Source organism: Diabrotica undecimpunctata, chromosome 1 (assembly GCF_040954645.1).
Source record: "Diabrotica undecimpunctata isolate CICGRU chromosome 1, icDiaUnde3, whole genome shotgun sequence".
Lineage (NCBI taxonomy): Eukaryota > Metazoa > Arthropoda > Insecta > Coleoptera > Chrysomelidae > Diabrotica > Diabrotica undecimpunctata.
Window position 1 is genome coordinate 22927849 of NC_092803.1, and position 24086 is coordinate 22951934.

At 31.9% G+C, this 24086-nt stretch overlaps 1 protein-coding gene across 1 annotated transcript in view; it reads right to left on the bottom strand.

Annotated features, from left to right (window-relative positions):
• Positions 1 to 3715: 3715 nt before the first annotated feature.
• Positions 3716 to 24086, bottom strand: part of LOC140438108 (myrosinase 1-like) — a 30091-nt gene continuing 9720 nt past the window's right edge. Inside the window, exons 3-8 of the mRNA XM_072527825.1 lie at positions 23520 to 23929; positions 19500 to 19594; positions 10512 to 10808; positions 10306 to 10443; positions 8287 to 8393; positions 3716 to 4153 (exon numbers count right to left, since the gene is read on the bottom strand). Of these exons, the coding sequence (XP_072383926.1) occupies positions 3826 to 4153; positions 8287 to 8393; positions 10306 to 10443; positions 10512 to 10808; positions 19500 to 19594; positions 23520 to 23929 (1375 nt within the window). The 3' untranslated portion in view covers positions 3716 to 3825. The remainder of the gene's footprint in view (positions 4154 to 8286; positions 8394 to 10305; positions 10444 to 10511; positions 10809 to 19499; positions 19595 to 23519; positions 23930 to 24086) is intronic.

Sequence of the window (24086 nt, forward strand, 5' to 3'; positions counted from 1 at the left end):
TAAAATATTCTCGAAATTTTTCCACATTTTGAAACGATCTTCTTTCGACTGTTAATTTAAAAGCACATTCTGTATTACGACAATAAAAAATTTCGTTTAAATTTTTATTTCTTTTATTTAAATTTGACATTATCAACTCTTCTTCTTCCTCCTCTTCCTGGAGTAATAAAATTATTGCGTTAAGTTTGCGAAAATTCATTTTTCTAAACGTACAACCTAGAGGACAAACGTGAAACTAATTTTTAAACTTGTTTTGAGCGCGATATCTAACAAACCGACTCACCTAAAACTGCCGTGAGTCGCGTACAACAGATCCTGCTGTACGTGTATGCCGTGCACTGCGCATTATTCTAACTATGGTTTGTTAGAACAGTCAGCGACGCATAACTCACAGTCAGTCGAACGCCGCGCACGTTCGTCAAAATCAAAGAAATGGTTCTCTATGAGAGCGGTTTGTTAGGTTCTGCTGAGGTGCGCGCACTGCAGGCCGATAGACGTGTACGTCGATGGTGTGCGCTGGAATCAACTGCGATTTGATTTGGACGCAAACGTTCAGCTGAGCTCACAGCGTACACCTATACCGATATTATAATTGTATTTTTATATAGTTATTATTATTGTAATAATTAAGTGATGTCTACTAAATTTTCTTCCGAGGAAGATGAAAGACTAGTGGATCTAGTACAAATCCCTGGAAAGTCTAAAATATTCTCGAAATTTTTCCTAGTTTTGAAACAATCTTTCTTCGACTGTTAATTAAAAGCACCTTCTGTATTAAGACATGAAAAAATTTTGTTTACATTTTTATTTCTTTTTTTTTTAAATTTAACGTTATCAACTCTTCTTCTTGGAGTAATAAAATCATTGCGTTAAGTTTGCGAGAATTCATTTTTTTTTTAAATAAACCTTTGTGAGAAGGAGCAGCGTGCGTTCGAAAAGTGTTCGTAGAACTGGAGCAGCGCCCCGACATCGGACTCCCAGGGTGGAGAGACCCTATTTGGGAGTCGAGACTAGACTGACTCGAGAGCTGAAAAATGTCGCATATTTATAAGTATATTAATATTTATATGGCATTTTCAGATCTCTCGGCCAATAGAAAAATATAAAGATGTTCAAAGGCGGGGCGATGCGCATCAGGGTGCGTATTAGTCTACGACTAAGGCACCAGGATGACATAACATACATATCCTTCATCGGTTGATGAGGAAAACTACTCGATACGGTAGAAACATTCAGCATCTTCATCATTGCTTTTATCGTGTGCTTGATGGTTACATCTATTTTTTTTCTTTCCCTTACCATCTTTGAAAGCACAAACGTTTTTTTGTTACTTCTTTCACTGTCTCGGTGTTTATCAGCATTTATTTTTTTTAGCTTTTTTTATATTGTTTCTTTTGCCTCCTTAGTGTTTATTTTAAGTTCCAATTCTAGCTTATATGGACTAAATACGGACTAGAGATATGAGTACAGCTGTTTTACCTTTTTAGATTTCCTTGATTAGTTCCATAGAAGACGATTGTCTTAAGGGCTGTTTGCTCCAAATAAAGTTGTTGCCATATTGTCTGCAGGGGAAACTGTCAACTGAAAATAGTTACCGGTATAAACTTTGCAGTTGAAGTTGCAGCAATTGCCTGATCTTGATTTAGCTGAGGGTCTGCATTTGAAGTTGAAGCAATTGCCTCATCTTGATTTGGCAGTGATAGACTATTATTCACCAAATCCCTTTCAGTTGTAGCAGTGGCTGCAAAATCTAGGTCTGTAAATATATTGAAATTGTAAAGAACTATCTTATATTTTTTAAAAACGTCAATAGCAGTCAACGGTGGTGCAGTTTGTAAGAAAGCCTCACCAAAAATTTTAGAGATTTGGAAAGCCGTTACCACTCTTCCTGGGTTGTTATTAAGAAACTTTTCTAATGCCAAATCATAATATCGTATTTGAAAGGCGCCGTGAAATCCACATCGATTGGCTGCATTTGATGGGTGGAATGTGGAGGCAAACAAATGATATGTGTAATATGTGTACATATCATGTTAAAAAGAGTTTAGTATTATTTATCCAGTCACTATCGCTAGATAATATTGAACCTGGAGGTGTACCAGCTTGAAGTTCAACTTTCATTCTATTCCTTTTAAAGATTAATATCGGCGGTGTAAAGATTGGTGATGATGGCATGCAAACAACGGCTGTTGTCACTCCACTTCTATCAGAAGAAGTCAGCCGTCCAACTTGTTTCTGTCGTTTATACACCAAGATTTTACTATTGAATTGGGGGACTGTCCTGGACCTGTTTCGTGACAGTCAAAAACACGCGTTGGATTGATATGTTTGGAATCCAAAGTAGATTTATACAAATCAAAAAATTGTTTAACATTGTAACGATTAAAATCTTTAGCCCTTGCAGCAGTTGATTCGGGTTTACGTAATGAAAGCCTTGGTTGTCGTTTTCGAAATCCATACGCTCAATCTAAACCTGCAAGTTTCTTTGTTTTGATGTTTGGACGTTCTATTTAATTTTTTTCTGTTAATTGGAAAGCTAGGTGACGAAGATCAAGCAAAGTAATCCCATATAAACGCTTTTCCAAGTCTAAGATATAATTATACAATTCTTCTTTCTGTTCCTTGGTAAAAACCGTTTTGTAGAAACCTAAACCCTTTTAGTCAGGGGAAAATCTCGTTTTTTTTTATTTGCTGTATGGGGCAATGTGAACTACTCCTAGTTCACGTTGCCTCATGCATAGTACAACTTCAAAATATGGAAATTAACATATAAGTTATTATGGTAGTTACTAGATACAGTGGTCAGTTTAAAAAAATAACCGACGTTTTCATTGTCCCGATGGTCCACAATGCCCCATCCTCCCCTGTGAATTTTTTATAGAATTTTTTCTTAATGACATCACTTCAATTACCCAAATTTCACTACTAAAAGAATGCAAATTCGCCAATTGAAATAAATGATATCCAGATCGCTATGGTCTCTACTACAAGGCACCTGGGTTTGCATCTTGTTGTTAGATTTGGAGAGACTGTTGAAGGTTCATATAAAAATCAGAAAGGATTTATTTAACTCTGGGATGTATCAGTACGAACAGCATTTATTCTCGATATCTCTTGTTATGTCAAAACCAGTCACTTTCATTGGGACATTAATAATTATTTTATTATGTAAATATCATGGCTTTTCAGCTCCAACCCGTAGGTACAAACTGGTAGTATGTATGTTTTATATATCTTTCCTTAAGTCTATAGGAATTGATTTGTTTTTAAAGGTATAGGAAAGCGGCTTACGTAAGTTGGGTTCTTCTTTTAATTTGAGCATCTTGATTTGGTTTTCACAGTATGATGACATGGTCAGGTATATATAATGTTCAACATTTTCTATGGTATGGTTTTGTATTGTTATATTTGTCCTTTGATTGTGGCCCGTTATTTTTGTTTTGTTGTACTTCATTTTTAAGCCTGTCGCTCTGGAAACTTCATTTAATTGTTGTAAGATTTCATTTAGTTCTTGGATATTATCTGCTATTAAAACTAAGTCATCTACACATCTCAAATAATGTAAGTATGATTCGTCGATGTTTATAGTCATGTTGTTCCATTTGATTTTAAAAAAAATGTCTTTTAGAGGAAGACTGAATAGTTGTTGGAGAATTGGTCATTTAGATCTTTAAATACTACAAATTTAAGTTTTATTAATAAAAAGTCATTAACCGTTTATATTTTTTTATTTATACTTATAAGATAATATATACAAATATAATTTTAAAAAACCCTGGTATATGTATTTATTATTCTAAAAAACTAAACTTTCAGACTAAAATTCTACTTAAGTAGATAAAAAATTAGCGAAATTACGAAGATAACTGGACCCACAGGTTGGTAACTGTTCCCAGTGCCGCTTTGATGTCCTTCTGTGGTCGACCCAGTGGATTCTGTGCTCGCCCCACTTGGTCCTGAAGTTTCTTCACTTGGTTGTGGAGCATTTGTGGTAGTAGTGGAAGTAGAAAATGTGGTAGTTGTTGTAAGGTCACCAGGATCTACAGGTTTTCCTTCTTTGATGGCCAGAGCATAATATTTAGCTGATTTCTTTTCTACTCTTGATGAATTGTTTTCAAATTCCAAATGTACTGCATATAAGCCAAAATGAGGTCTGAAAGTATTAATAAAATTAATAAAATAAAAGGGAAACTGATTAATAAACACTAATACACAGGAAATAGTAATAATAAAAAACTATCATCTTAATTAAAACGGAATTCATACCTCGATCGGATTTACCAGCGTATTCTAGTCTAAGTAACAGATTCATTAAGAATTTTAAACTACTACGTTAGACTTTTTGTTTTCTGGTCAGAAATAGTTTGTTTTCTGGTCTGAACAATCGACCATTAGATTATTCACAGTGAAGTGAATGCGATTCGTTTACCCAGGTCGCTTGGCCATCCCAAATAAATGACTTAATAAAGATTAAGAAAGTGAATTATGCAGTCGATCAAACAGCATCTAGTAGGCCTATTATACATCTTTCATTCATTCATGATACCCATTCAAGGATTATGGAACTTTTACTAGCTGGTAAAGGTCTAGAGGATGGGTATCATATGTTTTTAGAGTTACTTGATAATTTCTGGTCTGAGTCTGTAGGACCCTGATTAAAAATGGATTAAAGATGGTTCTGAAGCTTACTTTTCCAAGTTTTGTAATACACGTTAAAATAAGTAGATCTTAATACTTTGTAGGAGACCTCGTCGATCGTGTATACGAATTTGGATCTTCCCGAATCTTCCAATTTCTTAACAATCACTCATTTGTCTTAAGGTATTTATTTTGTTTCCTTAGACAGGATCTGATAATTGCTTTATCAGCTTTTGGTTTTTATTGGGTTTTATTGGGATCGATAGTTAAGTCAATTTGTTGATGATTAAGTCTGCTTGAGCTTCATCAAAATGTCTGTGTACCAGAGCCATCCTGAATACTTTTGTGACATTACTATATAACCTAGTGTGCTCGTTAGAATTCCTTGTCTTTTTTAGCAACCGTTTGTTGCGGGGGATTATGGCACTCTCGGGACTTTTTTAACCTCGGCTATTGTCGGTAGCTCCACTTTGGTTTTATGTTTGCTGTGGTTCACATATTCCAAAGGTGCGTTTTTTGATAAACGGGATAGAGTCTGTTTCTCTCGGAACATCTTCTGGCTCAGTATTTGGGAAGGAGACATAATTTGCGACGGCAGTCACCTCTCTAAGCATTCATAATGTTATTTATTTTTGAGCTATCCCTTTATGCTTAATTCTTGATGGCTCTTCTGACCTTACGAGTTGATACGAAATAGTAAAAAAAATAATCGCATGTGATTTGTCTTTAAACAGACAACCACTTGCAATGATGACAGTAATGGAGACGAAAATGCCACTTAACTTTTAAAAATCATACGAATAAGCTAAATTTTGCTTCGAATTTGGGATTTCAAAAAGATGAAAAAAAGTTTACCACTTTTACTTTCTCCCTAAACCTCCCCTTTCCTGAAGAGGGGGGTTTAAAAAACACTAAATTTAAACTTTCACATTACAAACGATTTAAAACATTTAAAACTGTTTCTTTTTAATTACATAAGTACTTTTACCCCCTTGATAGAAATTGATTTCATTTGCAGCAATACACAAAAATTTTATAGGAAAGCCTTTAAAATGCATTTTGATCTTATCTTTTAAAAATCGAATTTTTATCATCGAGTCGATACAAATTTTATTTAAAATTGATTGAAACCTTTTTGTTCAAAATTATCTCAGCTACATTTTCTATTTAAAATATTTTTTTCTACGGCATACAGATTCTTGATAAATCGAAATTTTTTATTTTCGCCCCCCTGGGGGGGTTTTAGGAGGAAGCCTTGGGGTAAAAGTGGTGAACTCTTTTGCATCTTTTTGGAAACCCAAATTTGACATTCTCAGCAAAATTCAGCTTGTTCGTATGATTTTTTGATGTCAAATCTATGACGACTGGACTAGCATTTAAATATTAGAATATTATTATAATAGGACAAGGGAATGATTTGAGTTCATGTCCTACTATGATTCTTATCTTTTAATATAATTCGAGCATATATTCCTAACCACAAAGAAGTCCATTATATTAGGTATTTTATTCAAATCTGTCGGCCAGTATATTGGTTTTCCAGTAGACATTACATCCCAGCTTAGCTATTTACAAAACAGTGCTTGAGTGCAAAACAGTCGACTAAAAGCGAGATTTGAGATTACACCTTCTGCTTCAAATAAAATTTAAAATAGGTAATGTGCAAACAGTACCTTTATTATTAAACTTACAAAAACTGCTATTGCATTATTTTGAGGACGAATTATGAAAACAATATATGCAATACGAACAAAGTTTCCTAAATATTCATCATTAGAACGAACGCAAGAAAGACGGTTTGAACAGAGAAATCATCAATTACAAAAAGGAATTCCTTTATTTTTCAGTATTTGATATTATCACCCCTACACCTTATTACACTTTCTTATAAATTCTTAAGGCATTGCTTCTCATTCATCATCCATTATGCTCCCTGGTGCATGATTTCTGTCCCGGATCCTTCCCAAGCTCATCCCAAAAATGCTCTATATAATTTAAGTCCAGGCTCAACGCATTCCAATTTATTGTAGGTATACTGATCTCAGTCATGTAGGTGGTGGTGACTCGTACGATGTGGCATCGTGCATTATCGTGCATTAAAATAAAGGCATGACCAATAAATCCCGCGTATGGAACTACACGTTTATCCAAAATGTCTCAGATGTAACGATACACCGTTAAACCTCCTCCACATCCTCCACCAAGCATAAAAACCACCTCGGTTTTCCCATCCATGGAAATGCCTGCCCAAAACATACAAGAACAGCCTACATATGACACAGTTTCTTATATAGAATATTGAGCAAATCGATCTTCTGGCCTTCTATAGACTCGACGCTCTTAGTTATTTTGGGACCAGCAGCTGCTTTTTTGATGTCAGGTTGGCTGCCTTTAGTCTCCTTCCGACTGTCCAAATACTTGTAACCACATCCCATCTCTTTAAGCTCTTCTTTGAGATTAGGACCAGTCAAATGTTGCTTTCTCAAAGATTTCGATACAAGAAATCGATAATTTCCCTCCGTTGTTATTCGTTTACGGCCTCCTCCTTGTCGGTGGACATAATGACCAGTATCTTGGTACTGACGGTATACTCAAGACACAGCAGACTGGCTTAATTTTAGTCGAATTATCATGGCTCTCTGGCTCAGGCCTTCTCTCAATAATGCTACTGCTTGAGCTGCTTCAACGGATGTGGTATCCATTTGTAATGCACTTGCGAACTTGATGCGTATGATGTTAACTGAAACAAGTCGGTGGTGTCCATTTAAATGAGTAAAATTCTACGTGCTGCAATCTTTATTTTTAATACGTGATCCGATTCACCCAAAAACAAAAATTTTAAAATTCAATAATGAGGTTAATGATTATACACTACATATTTTTAAATTTACACGTTTTAGATTGAAACAAAAGACATACTTTCGTAAAATAATTTTGAGTCGATTATTTTGCACTCTAAGATAGTGTAGTTGTGGACCCAAATCGGTATGTTTTAAATTATAATCACGACCTAGTATATATCTATTACCATTGCCAGGTCAAGTCAAGTATTCTTTTTATACTTCTTATTTAATATTATGCTTTGTTTCAAAATACTTTGGCTATTACTTCATGTTATATTTTTTCCTTTTAATATGACAGCTATGGCCTGTATTTTTCTGTGCGCCAGCCTGTTTCCTGACGGTATGATATGACCTGCGTACATAAAAGACTTACTCGAAAAATTTATAGGGTACACTAAATACTGACCTCACAAAGACATCCGCATGTAAACTGCAAATAAGAAATTCGTAGAAAAAGTGATCTAAAAGACATTATACAACACTGAGCTACAGTTAAAATGCAAAGTGGGTACCAATCAAAATACAACAGTAAAGAACAGATCGACGGGTTTAATCTGATTATTATTATTGATGATATAGTGCTCCAATAAATGAACTTAAATGCCACGCATTGTACTAAATATCTATGAAATGTATCTCTTCTTCACAGCTGTCGCTTTACTCATCTATTGTCATTCGTTTTGCGTGTACCGCGAAAATTTGATACATGAAACGTATGTATTTAGCTCATTGATGACACAAACAAAATTATATATATCCGACTATAATCAAATAGAGAAAAATAATTCTTCAATTATCTACTTACATCATTCCTTTGGTCCACTCAAAGCTGTCCAACAAGCTCCAGTATGTGTATCCAAATACATTGACTTTGTCTTCATTTATGGCATCGGCTACATCAGATAATTGGTCCTGAAAATGAAAAACGACCTTATAGAATCACCGAATAAATATTCTTCTTTACAATATTTTCATAATATTTTTCCCAGGATCTTTCCCTTGAATGTTATTTTGAAAGATCCGCTACTGTTCCTACGTAGTTACCTGCTAAGGATATTGAAGTACTGACTCTATTATTGTTCAAAAGCTATTTTCTTGTGCTATCCTAACACAATTTACTATTTTTATTTGGAATAAACCACAATTTTAGTTTAAAATATGTTTATTTTGGCATTTTGATTTTCCTTCGAAATTCATTCTCTAAATAAAAATTAAACAAATTTTGTTGTTTTTATTTAGTAATAAAAAAATTCTTCTTATAGACTATACTAACTAGATAACTTTGAATGGAACTGTGTAGATAGAATGATATTACCTATATTTTTTAAAGTTGCGTTCCTGGGACGACTTTACTTGTAAGATAGTTCATTCGATTACATAAAATCAACTTTAACCGAAGAATATTCATCAGAAAAATCATAGCATGTGAATTGTCTTTAAAAAGACAAGCCTGCAATGATAACAGTAAAATTTTCCTGTTAGTGATCCTATAGTAAATCATGAGGAAAAAACAGAAATTACTGGACCAAATGAAGGGAGATCTCGCGAAAACAATACCACATTTATTCTTGAAATTATTCGTATCTACTAAACTTCTAAACTACATATATAATATCTAAAATTTTATATAACAATCGACAAAGGAAAAATAATTTGGAAGATACCAAAAATTCCATCCGATATTTGGTAAAACTCTATCAGATACGTCATCGCAGCGTAAGAAAAATTTCGGTAACTCGATATGGCAATAAAAGGAACAATAAAGGCAATAATAACGTCTGTGGTAACAGCTGATAAATACAATGGCCCCGAGTAAGGGTGATCTTTAAATTGAACAGGAATGCTAGGAATCTCCCCATCTGCTAAAAGAATTCCATTTTTATGCACGATGCTGCACCGTGCCACTAAGCTAGAAGTGTAACTGCATTTCTGTTCAAAGAAAATATTCCAGTTCTGCCCTGGCCGGAAAAGTCACCTGACATGAACCTCATAGAGATTATGTGGGAGTTAACCAAACGGGAAATAGCCAAAGATGTTATTACAATGAAGCGGCAGTTGATTGAAGCTCTTATTAAAGAATGGCATCATAACCCAAAATTAAAACACAATGCAGAAGTTTGTATTTAGAGCATGCCCCGAAGTGTAGAAGCTGTAATTGAGGCATCACTAAATATTGAAATTAGTGATGTTATATAATAATTTTTTTTGCGAAAAAAATAAATCGCTTTACTAACAGAACTCTTTGTTCTTGTGACCTTAATACCATATATATATATATATATATATATATATATATATATATATATATATATATATATATAGTAAACTCTTAAATATTGGGGAAATCTGCAAGAAAGACTCTAATGAGTATCAATTGTTTCGCCGAACGTTTTCGCCAAAGAGAATTAATTTGGCTTCTTCAGGGCTGAAAGAGAATAAATTATAATTAGCTAGTAACAGCATAGTGGTGTTTTTTTGTTACTATGTGCAAAAAAAGTTTTTTTAACGTTGGAAATGTATGCTAGCTTTGAACTTAAAACGCAAAGGTTTACCCAAGGTTAATCGAAAAACCGAATGTAACTACATTTAAAAGGAGGTAATTCTTTGAATTGTCAATTGACAAGGCTGACAAGAAAAACATATAGTCAGCCAAAGTTACGTCAGAAATGATATTTTCGGATGCCTAATGCATGGCCAAGAAGAGGAGTTTTATTGGGTATGGCAGGCCTATAAGTCTACACTGCCTGTGCCATCAGATGTGCGTAACTGCATTTATCATCTACAAAAAACATAATAACCTATTCTAAGTACTAAATAGACTTACCTCTAAGAATGTAACTCTATGATCATCATTGCAGGTTCCGTTATCATCTGATATCCCACTAGCTGTTATTAGAATTTCAGGATCGTTATAGTTGTTCTTGAGATACTTCAGCAGGTTTCTCAGGCTACCTGGAGCAATCTAGAAACAAAAACATAAAACATTAACCACGAATACAATATGTTTGTAATGCATATATGTACACTTACAGCGTGATCATCAGCGTCGACAGTCCAATCTGGATCATTAGAAATTTTGACTCTAAGATCAGCATCGTAGCTGGGTGTTCCGATTTCAGCTTCTGTGTCGTCAGCAACTAATTTTGTATCAAAGAAATCAATCGCCATAAAATCAAATGTTCCCTTTATTGCATCTCGTTCGGTTTGGTTCAAGATAGGTAATCTTGAATCTTGTCTCCCTTCTGCTTTACTTCGGGTGTCAATCCTGTCAATCACAACTTGAGGCCAGTTGCCAGTTTTAAATATTGGATCAGCGTAGAGTCCAAACTAAAACAAAATTACTTATTGTATTATTAAGATAATGAAAAATTTTGATAATAATATGGTATTATGAAAAATTTCCAATAGAAATTCTTTTTTGAACTTGTTCATCATTCTCAGCCGTTTATCTTGGTTTGCTTTAGATTCTGGTGTATTAAAAAAATAAATTGTTAACTTATATTGTTCATTATTTGTTCTTTGGTAGCTTCTACAGCAACATAATAAATGTTTTGTGGTACATAAATAGATGTATAAATGAAGGATGATTTGATGGTAAAGCACAAGTCATATATAAAGACCGATAAGTAATTAACCAATGATCAGTGGACCTTAAACAGTGACTTTAAAATTTATTAATTCCATTCACTTGAAAAGTAAATGATTTAATTTTCTATATTTTATGATCAGTAAGATTGTTGGATTTTGTTCTATTTAAGGCAAATGAACCGAATATAATATTTATATATACTTTATTACACAAAATAAAATTTATTTTATTAATGAAATTTTTAATTCTGTTCTGTTCATTCTGTTTACTATACTATATTATGCTAATAGTCCATTGAAAAGTTACATTTTTAAGAAAACCCAATTTTCTTTTTTGATGTGTGGGGGTGGTTAGTATGCACTTAAGTTTAAGATGGGGTCGCCACCCTTGTCCCCCTTGTATCTTTGTATCTCGTAAATTACCAACACTACAGCAAATTTTATAAAATATAATATGTAGAAAATTAAATTTCCTACAACTTTATTTGTATTACTGTTTATCGTAAAATTGAAAATAAAAAGTTATAAACAAAAATAACTAAAAATTTTTTAGGCCTTATAAAAATTTGAACGATTACACAGAAGAGAAAGTTACTCATATATATATATATATATATATATATATATATATATATATATATATATATATATATATATATATATATATATATATATATATATATATATATATATATATATATATATATATATATATATATATATATATATATATATATATATATATATATATATATATATATATGTATAATCGAACGGCTAGTAACAATATTGTAGTTTAATAAAAGTTATATTCTAATTAATAGATTCTATACTCCAGAGCAGGGTAAAAAGGGAGAATTAATAAAATAGATCAAGTAATTAAAATAGGTAACTTAAATGCTAATAAAATTATCATTTAAGATATTCATCTATAGAAAATAAATTAAAAATCATGATCATCCTCTTTAGATATAAATAATGAGTCTTTAATTAAGAGCTCCGTATCTGTAAATTTAAATAATAATTAAATATTAATTATGTGAGATACCATCGAAATTTTTTTGTTTGAAATACCTCTCGATATATGGAAAACAAAATCGTTCAAATTTTCGTCACGGCTTCGCTGTGTGGTGCGAATCCAAGTGACTGGTGCATAAATCAGACTGAATTTGACCGATGCGATGGCAATGATTATGTTGGCTTGGAGAACCGTTCTGGTTTGTGGCCTATTTGCATAGACTTGTGACTTAAGATGTAAATACACGCCATTGTCTATAATCGTTTATCATTAGCTTCTAGGTTAAATGAATTTTATACTAGTGCAGATCCAAGTCGGTGCAAAATTCGTTAAGTTCTGGTCTATAAAAGGCCGAGTTTTCTTTGCAGACAGATGTATAAGAATACCCGCAGAATTGTTTAAGTTGGAGCAAGTGAAAATTCTATTAGAGTGAAAAAAGAGTATCATCTGATCAATCCATAAAAAGAGCGATAAACTGCTCTGTCAAAACTATAGGGGAATTTACTTGATGCATTGTTTATATAAAATATTTACTAGTATACTTAACTATAGATTAGAATCCCGTGCAGAGATCATCGGAGAATATTAAGTAGGATTTAGACAAGGAAGATCAACCATCGACTAACGATTCACGGTTAAGCAGGTTTTAAGCAAAGCCTGAGAACATGACATAGATGTGTATACAATTTTATCGATTTTAAACAACGATGTGACACTTATTAAGCGAATCACCTAAACTAGTTAGGCTCATCCGAATGAAAACGACAGACACAGTGGCTCAGATACATAAACACCATAAGACGATAGACCCATTTCAAATAACACAAGAGTTAGAACAGGGTGATGGGCTGGTACTAACTCTTTAATTTAGCACTGGAATGCGTAGTTAGAAAACCACCAGAACATAGAAACAACACACTTATCAATAAATCAGTCCAACTAGCAGCATATGTTTCTTCTTTATCTTTTTCTTTTTATGTAGACATGACTCTGTCTGTTTTCAATGTGCTTCCAGTAAGTTGTCGTTTCGTCGTTTACATAGTCTTCCTACTGACCGTCTTCCTATTGGGGAACCGTTTCTTGTCGTCTTTACTACTCTATTTATTGTAATTTGGCTATAATCGTTCCATTCTACTCTTCAGTACTTCGTGGATTCTTTTTATGTAGACATGACTCTGTCTGTTTTCAATGTGCTTCCAGTAAGTTGTCGTTTCGTCGTTTACATAGTCTTCCTACTGACCGTCTTCCTATTGGGGAACCGTTTCTTGTCGTCTTTACTACTCTATTTATTGTAATTTGGCTATAATCGTTCCATTCTACTCTTCAGTACTTCGTGGATTAAGTATTTAGTTCTTTGACTCTGATTTTGGCTTGTGTTGCGCCGCTCTCTTCAGTGTGAAGTATTTTATGATGATTCTTATTGTACATTATACTAGACAATGATCGCTATCTACATCTGATGAGTTGAGGCATCTTATGTTGTAACCTCGGAAACCTTTTTTGGATGGTGCTAGAAAGGTCACCAATGGAGACACTGCGGACAGCAGCCAGATGGTTGGGGGAGAGCGAGTCGTGGGTTCGAAACTAGCTTTTGGAACCGGGAATGGGTCCAACAGACGAAATAAGTAAAGATAGGATAAGATTTATTAGAAAAGATACAGAAATAAACAAAAAGATAGATGGGTAAAATTACCAAAGATAAGATAAGATAGGGAACAGGGCGCCACTTAATTTTTTGGGGTTTAAGGAGAAAATTAAGAAACCTTAGAAAAGAAAAGAAATAAAGAAAGATATTTTGGTTCTGAGACCAAATCCAAGGAAAGATCTCAACAGTTAACTATTCAATAAATTTAGTCAACACTCTACATAAACAAATAATAAATATATTAGGTATACTCCGTCCATCTACTTACCTACGAAACTTATTAGGATTACCTAAACCGTCGTTTTTAATAAGTCGGTTATTCCGTATTTTGAGGTTGTCTCCCAATAACATTTAACAACCCATTTGTGAATACGACCATGGGCGTATCATCCACAGGGGTAAAGGGATTAAAAATAATTTAATATATTAATTATAAAAAAAAATGTTACAATGTCAGTTATTTTTGATGGATGTATATACCTATTGGGGCAGCATAACACCAGCAGAAACAAAGCAACACTCGGGAATACGAATACGAAACAAATCACATGCTAAACAAAATGGTCTGCCAATAAATACAAAAATTAGTAAAATCCTAGCACAAAATCGATCAAAGAGAGAAATACGACCCTCCTTAACAGCTAACAACTTAGATAGCAAGAAAAATTAGATACCTTGATCTATTTAGGAGCCAACATCACAAAGGACAAAATTGACGATGTACAGCTTAGCAGAAGAATAATTCTAGCCAATATGGCATACTTTACTATCAACAAGATATTTCAATTACAAGACGTACATCAAAGAACAAAGATACGAATCCACAAGACCATAATCCCACCGATAATAAGATATGGATGTGACACTTGGGTATTGACTCAAAAATCTGTAAAGAGCATGGACATATTTGAAAGTAAGGTACTGAGACGAATACTAGGTCCTATTAAAGAGAACAACAGAGGAGAAATCAGTTACAATTATGAAATATAGGTACAATGTATAAAAAAAATCACCTTACAGCGCCTTCAATGGATAGACCATGTATTTAAGATGGAAGAAAAGAGTCCTCAAACATCACGTTTAAAAAATTTTAAATTTGTAATTAAAACAAAATTTTCTTATTAATAAAATTTCTTATTTAAATGTAATAAATAATTTATTGTTTGTCGTACATTTTCCCTTAAAAAAATCTCAAAAATTTATCGTTTTTTAGTTAAAAATTCCACTTAAAATATTTAGGTGATTATATGCATAATTGAAAATAATTATTAAAAACCATTTAACCCTATATTATCAGAGTAGATAAGATTGCACTTTTACGCTTCATAGAAAATAATAAAAAAATATTAATCGATGTAATTAATGATTTTAACTATTGCATTATTTAAATTTAATATCAACCATACTTATGAAAGAACAATACAAATAAATCTAAATAATATTAAATATCGAACCCAGTCCAGAGTCCTCCAGACATCTGTTCATTTTGCGAAAAATCTAGAAAAAACATTGCCATGGATTTATTGAATATAGTTGTGCCAAACAAAAGTATTGATTGATAAAGCCACTTAGATGTTCAGCTTGCAATTTCTGGAGAGAATTGACATATACCTTATCATAGAATATGCAAAAGAGGATTTTTAAACAATTATAGATAAGAATACGCGAAGAATAAGAATAGTATTTTTTTTCAAAGAAGATTAAAACATGGACCAGCCCATGAAAAATTATTTGATTTTATACAAGAACATGTTGACAATATGGATTTATTGCAATACAATTGCATTCTGAATTTCTTCCGGCAACTTTTGTTAGAAGAATACTTAGCAAATGAACCACCAATATCTTTTGATACAGCAAATCTGCAGACTGATATAAAAAAATTGGTCATAAAATAATGTTTATATACAGTATGGTGGAAATGAAAGGAATAAATTCGTTATTTCGTAAACCGGAGACTTTAAGGAAAAATCCTGAAACCCGTCGATTTTTATTTTTAAATAAGCTATTCGTAAGAATACATTTTTATTTTTGACGTCATCTATGTGAGCGTGATGACGTCATTGCTAAAATTTTTAAATAGAAAGGGGGGTATTGTAATACATCATTTGAAAGGTCTTTTAAATACCTATTCAGCTATATCAGTATGTCTTAGTAATTAGTAAAAAGTTTGTAATTGTTTAAAAAAATAATTAATTTTTTATTATTACAATAAATATTTATTAAGTATTATTCAATAAATACAACGAAACATAAATTAAGTGCTTAAATTGTTTACATTCAGCTAAAATACAATGAGAAAGGCGTGCCGCGAACTCTTCTCTAACATTCTCTAAAACTTCCGGAGTTATTTGAACAACCTATTACGTATTCTTTCTTTCAGTTCATTAATATTTTGTGGTCTATTTTGATACACCTTACTTTTTAAATATCCCCATAAAAAGAAATCAAGGGGAGTCAAATCAGGTGACCTAGGCGGCCATTCTATTGTTCCTCTTCGACCTATCCACCGATTTGGAAAGACCTTGTTTAAGTAGTTGCGTACCAAGACAGCATAGTGTGGGGGCGCACCATCTTGCTGTAGTCATAAATCATTTCTGTTTGGAAACAACTGGTTCAATTCTGGAAGCAAGAAATTTTGAAGAAATTCTAAATATCGAGGACCTGTTTTCTTCGAAGAAGTATGGTCCAATACACCTATTATCTATTATTCCCACCCAAACATTAATTTTCTCTGGGTATTGAGTACGGTACTCGTGCATCCCGTGTGGATTTTCCGTAGCCCAGTACCGATAAGTTTGACGATTGACATTACCGTTTAGTAGAAATGTAGCTTCATCAGAGAAAATAATCTTTTTAAAAACATCGGATCTCTGTTATTTCGTTCCATTATAATTTCACAAAATTCAATTCGTCGTTTATCAAAATCATCTTCCATAAGTTCTTGTACTAAACTTACTTTGTAGGGATGCCACTTTTCCTTCTTTAGCTGTTTAAGAACTGTTGAATGGTCCATGTCATTATCTAATGCTACTTGCCGTGAACTGTTATGAGGATTATCTTGAAAAGCTAACAGAACGTCTACTTGTTGGTTTTCAGATATTGGTTTTCTACTACCTTTAGGAAGGTCTTTAACATGACCCGTTTCTCTAAATTTTTTCTCAATTTTGCTTACAGTGGATTGTGAAATTGGTTCTCGACGGGGGTATTTATTATTAAATAACGCACATACTTCTTTCTGCGTAAGTGTTTTATCTCCATAACCAATCATTATGAGAATTTCAATTCTTTGAGTTTCAGTTAGCTTCATGTTCAAAGATACAAAGACTTTTTGAATACGTTTACTACAATAATACTATTAATCACTTGACAGAAAGATATGTTGAATGTCCAACTATCAATGTTCATATTGATAAGGTAACTAGTTTTTTTAAAAAGGTAAAAAGTAGATAAAAAAGGCATTTCATTATCAGTGATGGCCTTTATAAAATTTATTTTTGGGTGTCAATAATACATCATATCAATACTTAATAAATATTTATTGTAATAATAAATATTTAATAATTTTTTTAAACAATTACAAACATCAAATACTCAGACATATTGATATGGCTGAATAGGTATTTAAAAGACCTTTCAAATGATGTATTACATTACCCCCTTTCTATTTAAAAATTTTAGCAATGACGTCATCACGCTTACATAGATGACGTCAAAAATAAAAATGTATTCTTACGAATAGCTTATTTAAAAATAAAAATCGACGGGTTTCAGGATTTTTCCTTAAAGTCTCCGGTTTACGAAATAACGAATTTATTCCTTTCATTTCCACCATACTGTATAATGACAATCGTGAATACTTAGCTTATTTTTTGCAACTCTCGAAAATGTTAATTTGAGATAGGTAAATGACACAAGTTCTATTAAATCTTCGCCACTGTAATTGCCACAAATTATTTATCTATCGAAAAAAGAAAATTCCTCGCAATGTAAACATATCAAATTTTATTGATGGTTAATCTATAATTACTCAAATACTAATAATATTTTTTTCTATTCTAATGACAAGAGGAAATATCGATAAAGTATCGATAAATGAGTTCAAATCAAGGGTTGCGCCCTAGATTTCTCACCTTTACCTTCGATACGACTTCACCTCTACAGTTTTAGTTCATTTGATCCATGTGGATCAAAACTAAATCAATTTGGCCAACATTTAACACACATTAAAGTGACAGTAAAGTGAAAAAGAGTGAGAGTGAAAATAGTAAAAGCAGTTTTATTTCCCTATACAAACAGTTATATATAATGATCTATACCATATACCATCAGATATAAACTTTTATTAGTTACATAATATGAAAGTATTTTAAAAAATGTGATTTTCACTTGAAAGTAAAATATTTTTATTTTTGACAGAATTAGTTTTGGTTGAGACTTAAAAATAGTTTTAAAATGTTCAGTATTGTTTATTTACAATAAAAAAACTATTTTTTAACATTTTCTCTGCAACAAAGGTAAAAATTTAAATTTGATGCATTAATTCAATATTAAAATTAAAAATGAAAAGTATCCAAATCTACTGAAATTATATTAATTTACAGTCGTTATGTTGCGCCAAATGTAGGCAGCTTACAATTATGGTAAGGAAAGCTGAGAAATCATTTCACTTAATATTTCCTTAAAATAATGAATAAAATGTAATATTATTCAATGTTAACATATAAAATTCATAGTAATGATTCGAAATGAATTTCATTGTGTATTGAAAATCGAGCAACACTGTTTTGTGAATTTATTATTTGTTCATTTAATCAATACATTATATGGCGTAAATAAATAAATTTCGGTTGGCGGTAATTAGTTTTACTATACACCAAACAAATGGTGATTTCCAAAATTATAAGAGTTAAACTGAGATTAGTGAACCGAGTATACACACTATTTTGATTTTATTATAATTCTGCCGTATATTATTTTATATATTAGCAATAACGGTACCCAAATTTAAATTAAAATTTATGTATTATTTACAATGTTACTTCAGTTTATTTTCAGTGGTAATTTTTAGGTTACGTTTAGTGTCATAAAATTCTATAAAATATTAGAATAAAATAAAAAAAACAGGTGGAATAAAGTGGAAATAAAGTATGGAATGAAAACACTTTTTTTAGCCAGTACGCCAGTACTACCCGGACTAGGCAGGTCTAAGTCTATAGAACACTTGCGGCAAATTATAAGAATTGTTTATTATTTTTCTTAAATTAAGGGCACTTAACTACACATTTTGAGACGTAGGGGGGCTGTAAAATAAAATATTTTTTTCTATCCAGTCTATTGTATCTATAACTCATAGCGCCCCAATTGAATCACTTATTTGTGGTCGTCTCAGATAGGGAATCACTAATCTACATATATAGATTGTTACATAAGTGTCGAGAAATGTAGAGACATTAATTGCAAAATTAATAGTTTTCAGTATATATGCGGAACAATAATTCACATAGCATTGGAAAACTACAAAAACGATAAAATTTTAAAACTTGTAAGACAATCGTCATACCTACTCTGGTATATGGGTTTGAAAGGTGGGTAGTGACGCAAAGGGATAACTCCAGAATCCAAGTTAGCGAAATTGAATTTTAGAAAAGTATTGAGAGAGTTGACAGACAAAGAACCGGCAATAAATACCTAATCTCTGGCATGAAGATGAATATGAATATGAAAAATAAGATGGCTTAATATATTTAAAAAAAACTTCACTTACCTCAAATAGATTTCTCCTTTCAGCAGCGTCTATATCTGCTTTACTATCCGATGCTGGAATCGACCATGAAGCATCCAGAGCGATGGAAACCTTGGCTGGAAATATATAATTTATTAAAATTAAAAATGTCGTTACAATTAAAAACATTTCTTTTATAAACTGTAAAAAATACGTACAATTACTTGTACTTATGCTGACGGACAGTTTGTCTTATAAACATATGTATCTAAAGTTGCCTTGATGTTAACAAAGAATTATACTTATTTTGTCTATTCACAAAAAGTTTAAACTAGATAATAGAAGCACACTACATTTGTCTACATATTGAAAGAGTAACTGGATAGGAAATTATTCATAATAATATTATATCAATGGGTTTATATCACATAGCAGTCATGATACTGTGTCAAAATTTACTCCAACTGACTATGTCAAAGACTATGAGCTAGTCGTAGCTATAATCTATGAAGCATATATATGTTGCGATGTTGAATTGTCTGGATTCTTTTAAAATTTGCCGTACGTTTAAAGTTTGTTTCCTAATCTCACGTAATTGTTCCTCTGCAATTTTAGGAATTAAAAAGGGCTTTATCCCCTCTAGAGTTATGTCTAAAAGTTTCTTGCTGCTTTGCATAGTGAGAGTAATTATTCTGTCATAGTTACTATATAAGTCTTTAGATCCTTTTTATATTTGGAGATATATAGCGATTTTGTCCAATCTTCAGGCCATTTACCCGTTTCCCACACTATTTCACAAATTTAATATATTATATCCACTTCAACGTTATCTGTAGCCGAAATAATTTTAATAGGTATGTTATCTGGAGCTGCTTTATTTCTTTTATGCGTCACAATTGTTGCTTCAACTTCATTTTCGAGTAGGTCAAGTTCTGTCTCAAACCTGGTATCCTTTTGTTGTGGTGAGGCGTCTGTGCTCTCCTCCATCATTAATTTTCCACAATATTCTTTTCACCTGCGTAACATATCTCCTTTAAAAGGAACAAAGGAACATGTTATTTGTTTTATTTTTTAAATATGTCTCTGGTCTTAGTTTTGGTTTTGCTCTTCTCTATCTCCAGGCAGATGTTGCTCAATTGTAAGTTCTTATCTCTTTTGCAAAGTCATTTTATTATTAATTAGTGATTTTTGGGATTTTTTTTTTAAAAAACTACTAAATGAATTGGAATTCTATAAAAAGCTTTATAATATTTAAACCTTTAAAAACAAGTTGTACAATATAGAAATATTTCGAATATGCATTTCGAGCAATCTATCGCTGTATATGATAATAATAAGAGTGTAAGGTTGCGCCTACACAGGCGCTCGGCCCTTAGAAATCTTTGTTTAAATTTAAAACTATGTTTTTAGCAAGATATAAACCACTTATCCTTGTCAAAATATTCTTAATTATACGTGAAGGTTTAAAAATTATAAACCTTTTTTTAGGATTGTAATTCATTTAATACTTTTTTAGAAAAAAAATCACAAAAATCACCAATTAAGTCATTTTTTCAACAACAAATTGCAAATAACTCAAAAAGGAAGCAATTTTCGAAAAAATTACTAAAAAATATATTTACTCTGATGAGATACATCTCAAAAAATTTTACTTGAAGTGATTCATGAAATTATTAGTATCTCTTTTGCAAAGTCATTTTATTATTAATAAGTGATTTTTGGGATTTTTTTTCTAAAAAACTACTAAAGAATTGCAATTCTATAAAAAGCTTTATAATATTTAAACCTTAAAAAACAAGTTATACTATTTTGACAGGAATAAATGGATTCTATCTTTATATAGAATATAGAAATATTTCGAATATGCATTCCGAGCAATCTATCGATGTATATGATAATAAGCGTGTCAGGTTGCGGCTATACAGGCGCGCGGCACTTAGAAATCTTTGTTTAAATTTAAAACTATGTTTTTAGCAAGATATAAACCACTTATCCTTGTCAAAATATTCTTAATTATACGTGGAGGTTTAAAAATTATAAACCTTTGTTTAGGATTGTAATTCATTTAATACTTAAAAAAATCACAAAAATCACCAATTAGGGCATTTTTTCAACAAAAAAATTGCAAATAACTCAAAAAGGAAGCAATTTTCGAAAAAATTATTAGAAAAAATATTTACTTTAATGAGATACATCTCAAAAAATTTTACTTGAAGCGATTCTTGAAATTATTTTTTTGTTATAGGTTATTTGTTAATAAGAATTTCTGGCCCAATAGGAAAAATTAAAAAAAAAAAAAATACATTTGAACTTCATTCGAAATATAGCTAATAAAAATTGGTGTTTACCATTACAATCCTTTTCTGTATTAACATAAGTACCTAGTATTACCCAAAAAAAAAATGAGACAGATAATGCTAGAATAGAGACCAAGGACGACAACAAGAAGCATGGGAAGACCTCAAAAAAGATGGTTAGATGACATAAGAGCAGTGGCAGCAAACAGTGGATTAGATTGGTGCGAGATAGAGCAAGATGGAAGCAATTGGGAGAGACCTACATTCAGGAGTGGATAGAAAATGGTTGACAAAGAGAGATAACCCAAAATATTTAATATATTTTTACAGGAGGGGACTGGTTTTCTGTAGTTTTTTAATCTCGTTGCAAAGCGATACTTGTTCTAGATGATGAGCTAGCCGCAGCTACCCTCCACTTATTTTCCAACGAAAACTTAAATATTCTCAAAGGTATCGCTTGTTTTGTGACATTTAATCCCGGTGTTTCTGTTGACTTAACGCTGACCCGCCAAGAAGAAGCCCACCATGAAGAGATGAGAAACAACCAGCTTTTCCTCGGTCCTTGCCATGCTCTTCGTCCATCATTGCCAATAGATCAGTACCGACCCTAATCCAAAATGGGATCCCATTTCTTGAAAGGGCTATATAAACGCCTAAACTAAGGATCTCTGTAAGGGATATACTTCCTTCTAGAATATATCAACTTGGCGGTCAGGTAATGTAAAGTTTTTGCATTAATTTTATAACAAGTAAAATGTGTGGTGAGATAATAACATAATAGAATTCATAAACAATTTTATTATAAATAATATTGTTCTAGTTGTTCTAAATATCTAAGTTGCACTCCAAATTCAACCTTACACCATCAGAAATTGATTGTTATTGTGAACTAAATAATGAGAATCAAAGCTCGATGTTATATAATCGTAAACAGACTAGCAGTCGATTATTATTCATTCAGTCATTACTCGTATTTGTGTTCAGTCGTGCTTTATCATAAATAAGGAATGTCATCGATACGCTATTTCATGTATATAAGTAGCGAATAAACGAGATACATCATAAGTTTAATATTATATATTCACCAGTCCTTCTCTTCAACAATTAAGATGCAGTTCCACGAATAACATCGCTATGAGGGGATATAATTTAATTATGCATAAGTAGGATAGCAACTATACTTTTTTTGTTTTATATTAGAAATGTCTAAAAATGTAATTATTTATTTTCCACATTTCTTCATTTTTAAATTTAGCAGACTAAAAATTACTTTGACCATCATAAAATAATTAATTCTTGGCAAAACTGTCTGCCTGAATAAATGTACTTTCTAGGATGAGAGAAAACTACTTATACTCGTTTTCCAAAAGGTTTTAATTGTTAGCAGGCAAATTCCGAGTGGTCGCACAGAACTCAGTATATTACCCGAACAAAGTACAACGTAGTATTTGACAGCATTGACGTTGTTGAACAAGTGGCTTACAAGTCTTTCAATGTGATTGGTTTTCATTGTCAAGTGACTTGAGAACGATTTAATTACATTATAAATATTAAATAAAAATTAAATTACTTAAAAAATATTATTTTTTATATTTTCTAGTATGGAAAATATTGTTTTATGGGAAAATTATACTTTTATTTTAATACAGTCAACATCACTATCGATTTAAATCTTGTAATGAAATGTGTATATTTAAAAAAATTCAAAAATAAAATTACTAGAGATATTTAATTATACAAATTGCTAATAAAAAAAATTTTTTACCTCCGTTTTGTTCTGCGAATTCCTCTTTGAAGGCTTTATAAGCAGCAGCATGAGCCTTGAGCAAGATCCTGGCACACTCATAATCATCAATACCGGAATTGGATGAAAATGGAGCTAAACTACCATCTCCATATCCATTTTTGCAAATAGCTCTTGGATTATCGAACGTTATAAAATACTTAGCTTTATAACAATACCTAAACACTTTTCGAGCGTACGTAACAAAGGCGTCTATGGTACTTTCATTGGTCCAACCTCCATTGTCTTGAATGGGCTGTGGAAGGTCCCAGTGATAAATTACCACTACGGGAGTGATGTTATTTTGCGCCATTTCGCGGATTAGTACGTTGTAGTGTGTCATTCCATATGAGAAATCATCAATGTTGTCAGTGTATCCTGTTGGTATCATTCTGAAACAGTGTATTATGTAAGATAGATAAAAAATTGTAAAATATAAAACCTTCGTAAATCAAGCTCGTAAAAGTCCTCAAAAATCTTTTTAACATAGTCTTGGGTTGTCGCTGGGATTCTTGAATAGTTAAGAAAATTCTGTGCTGGTTAGAAATT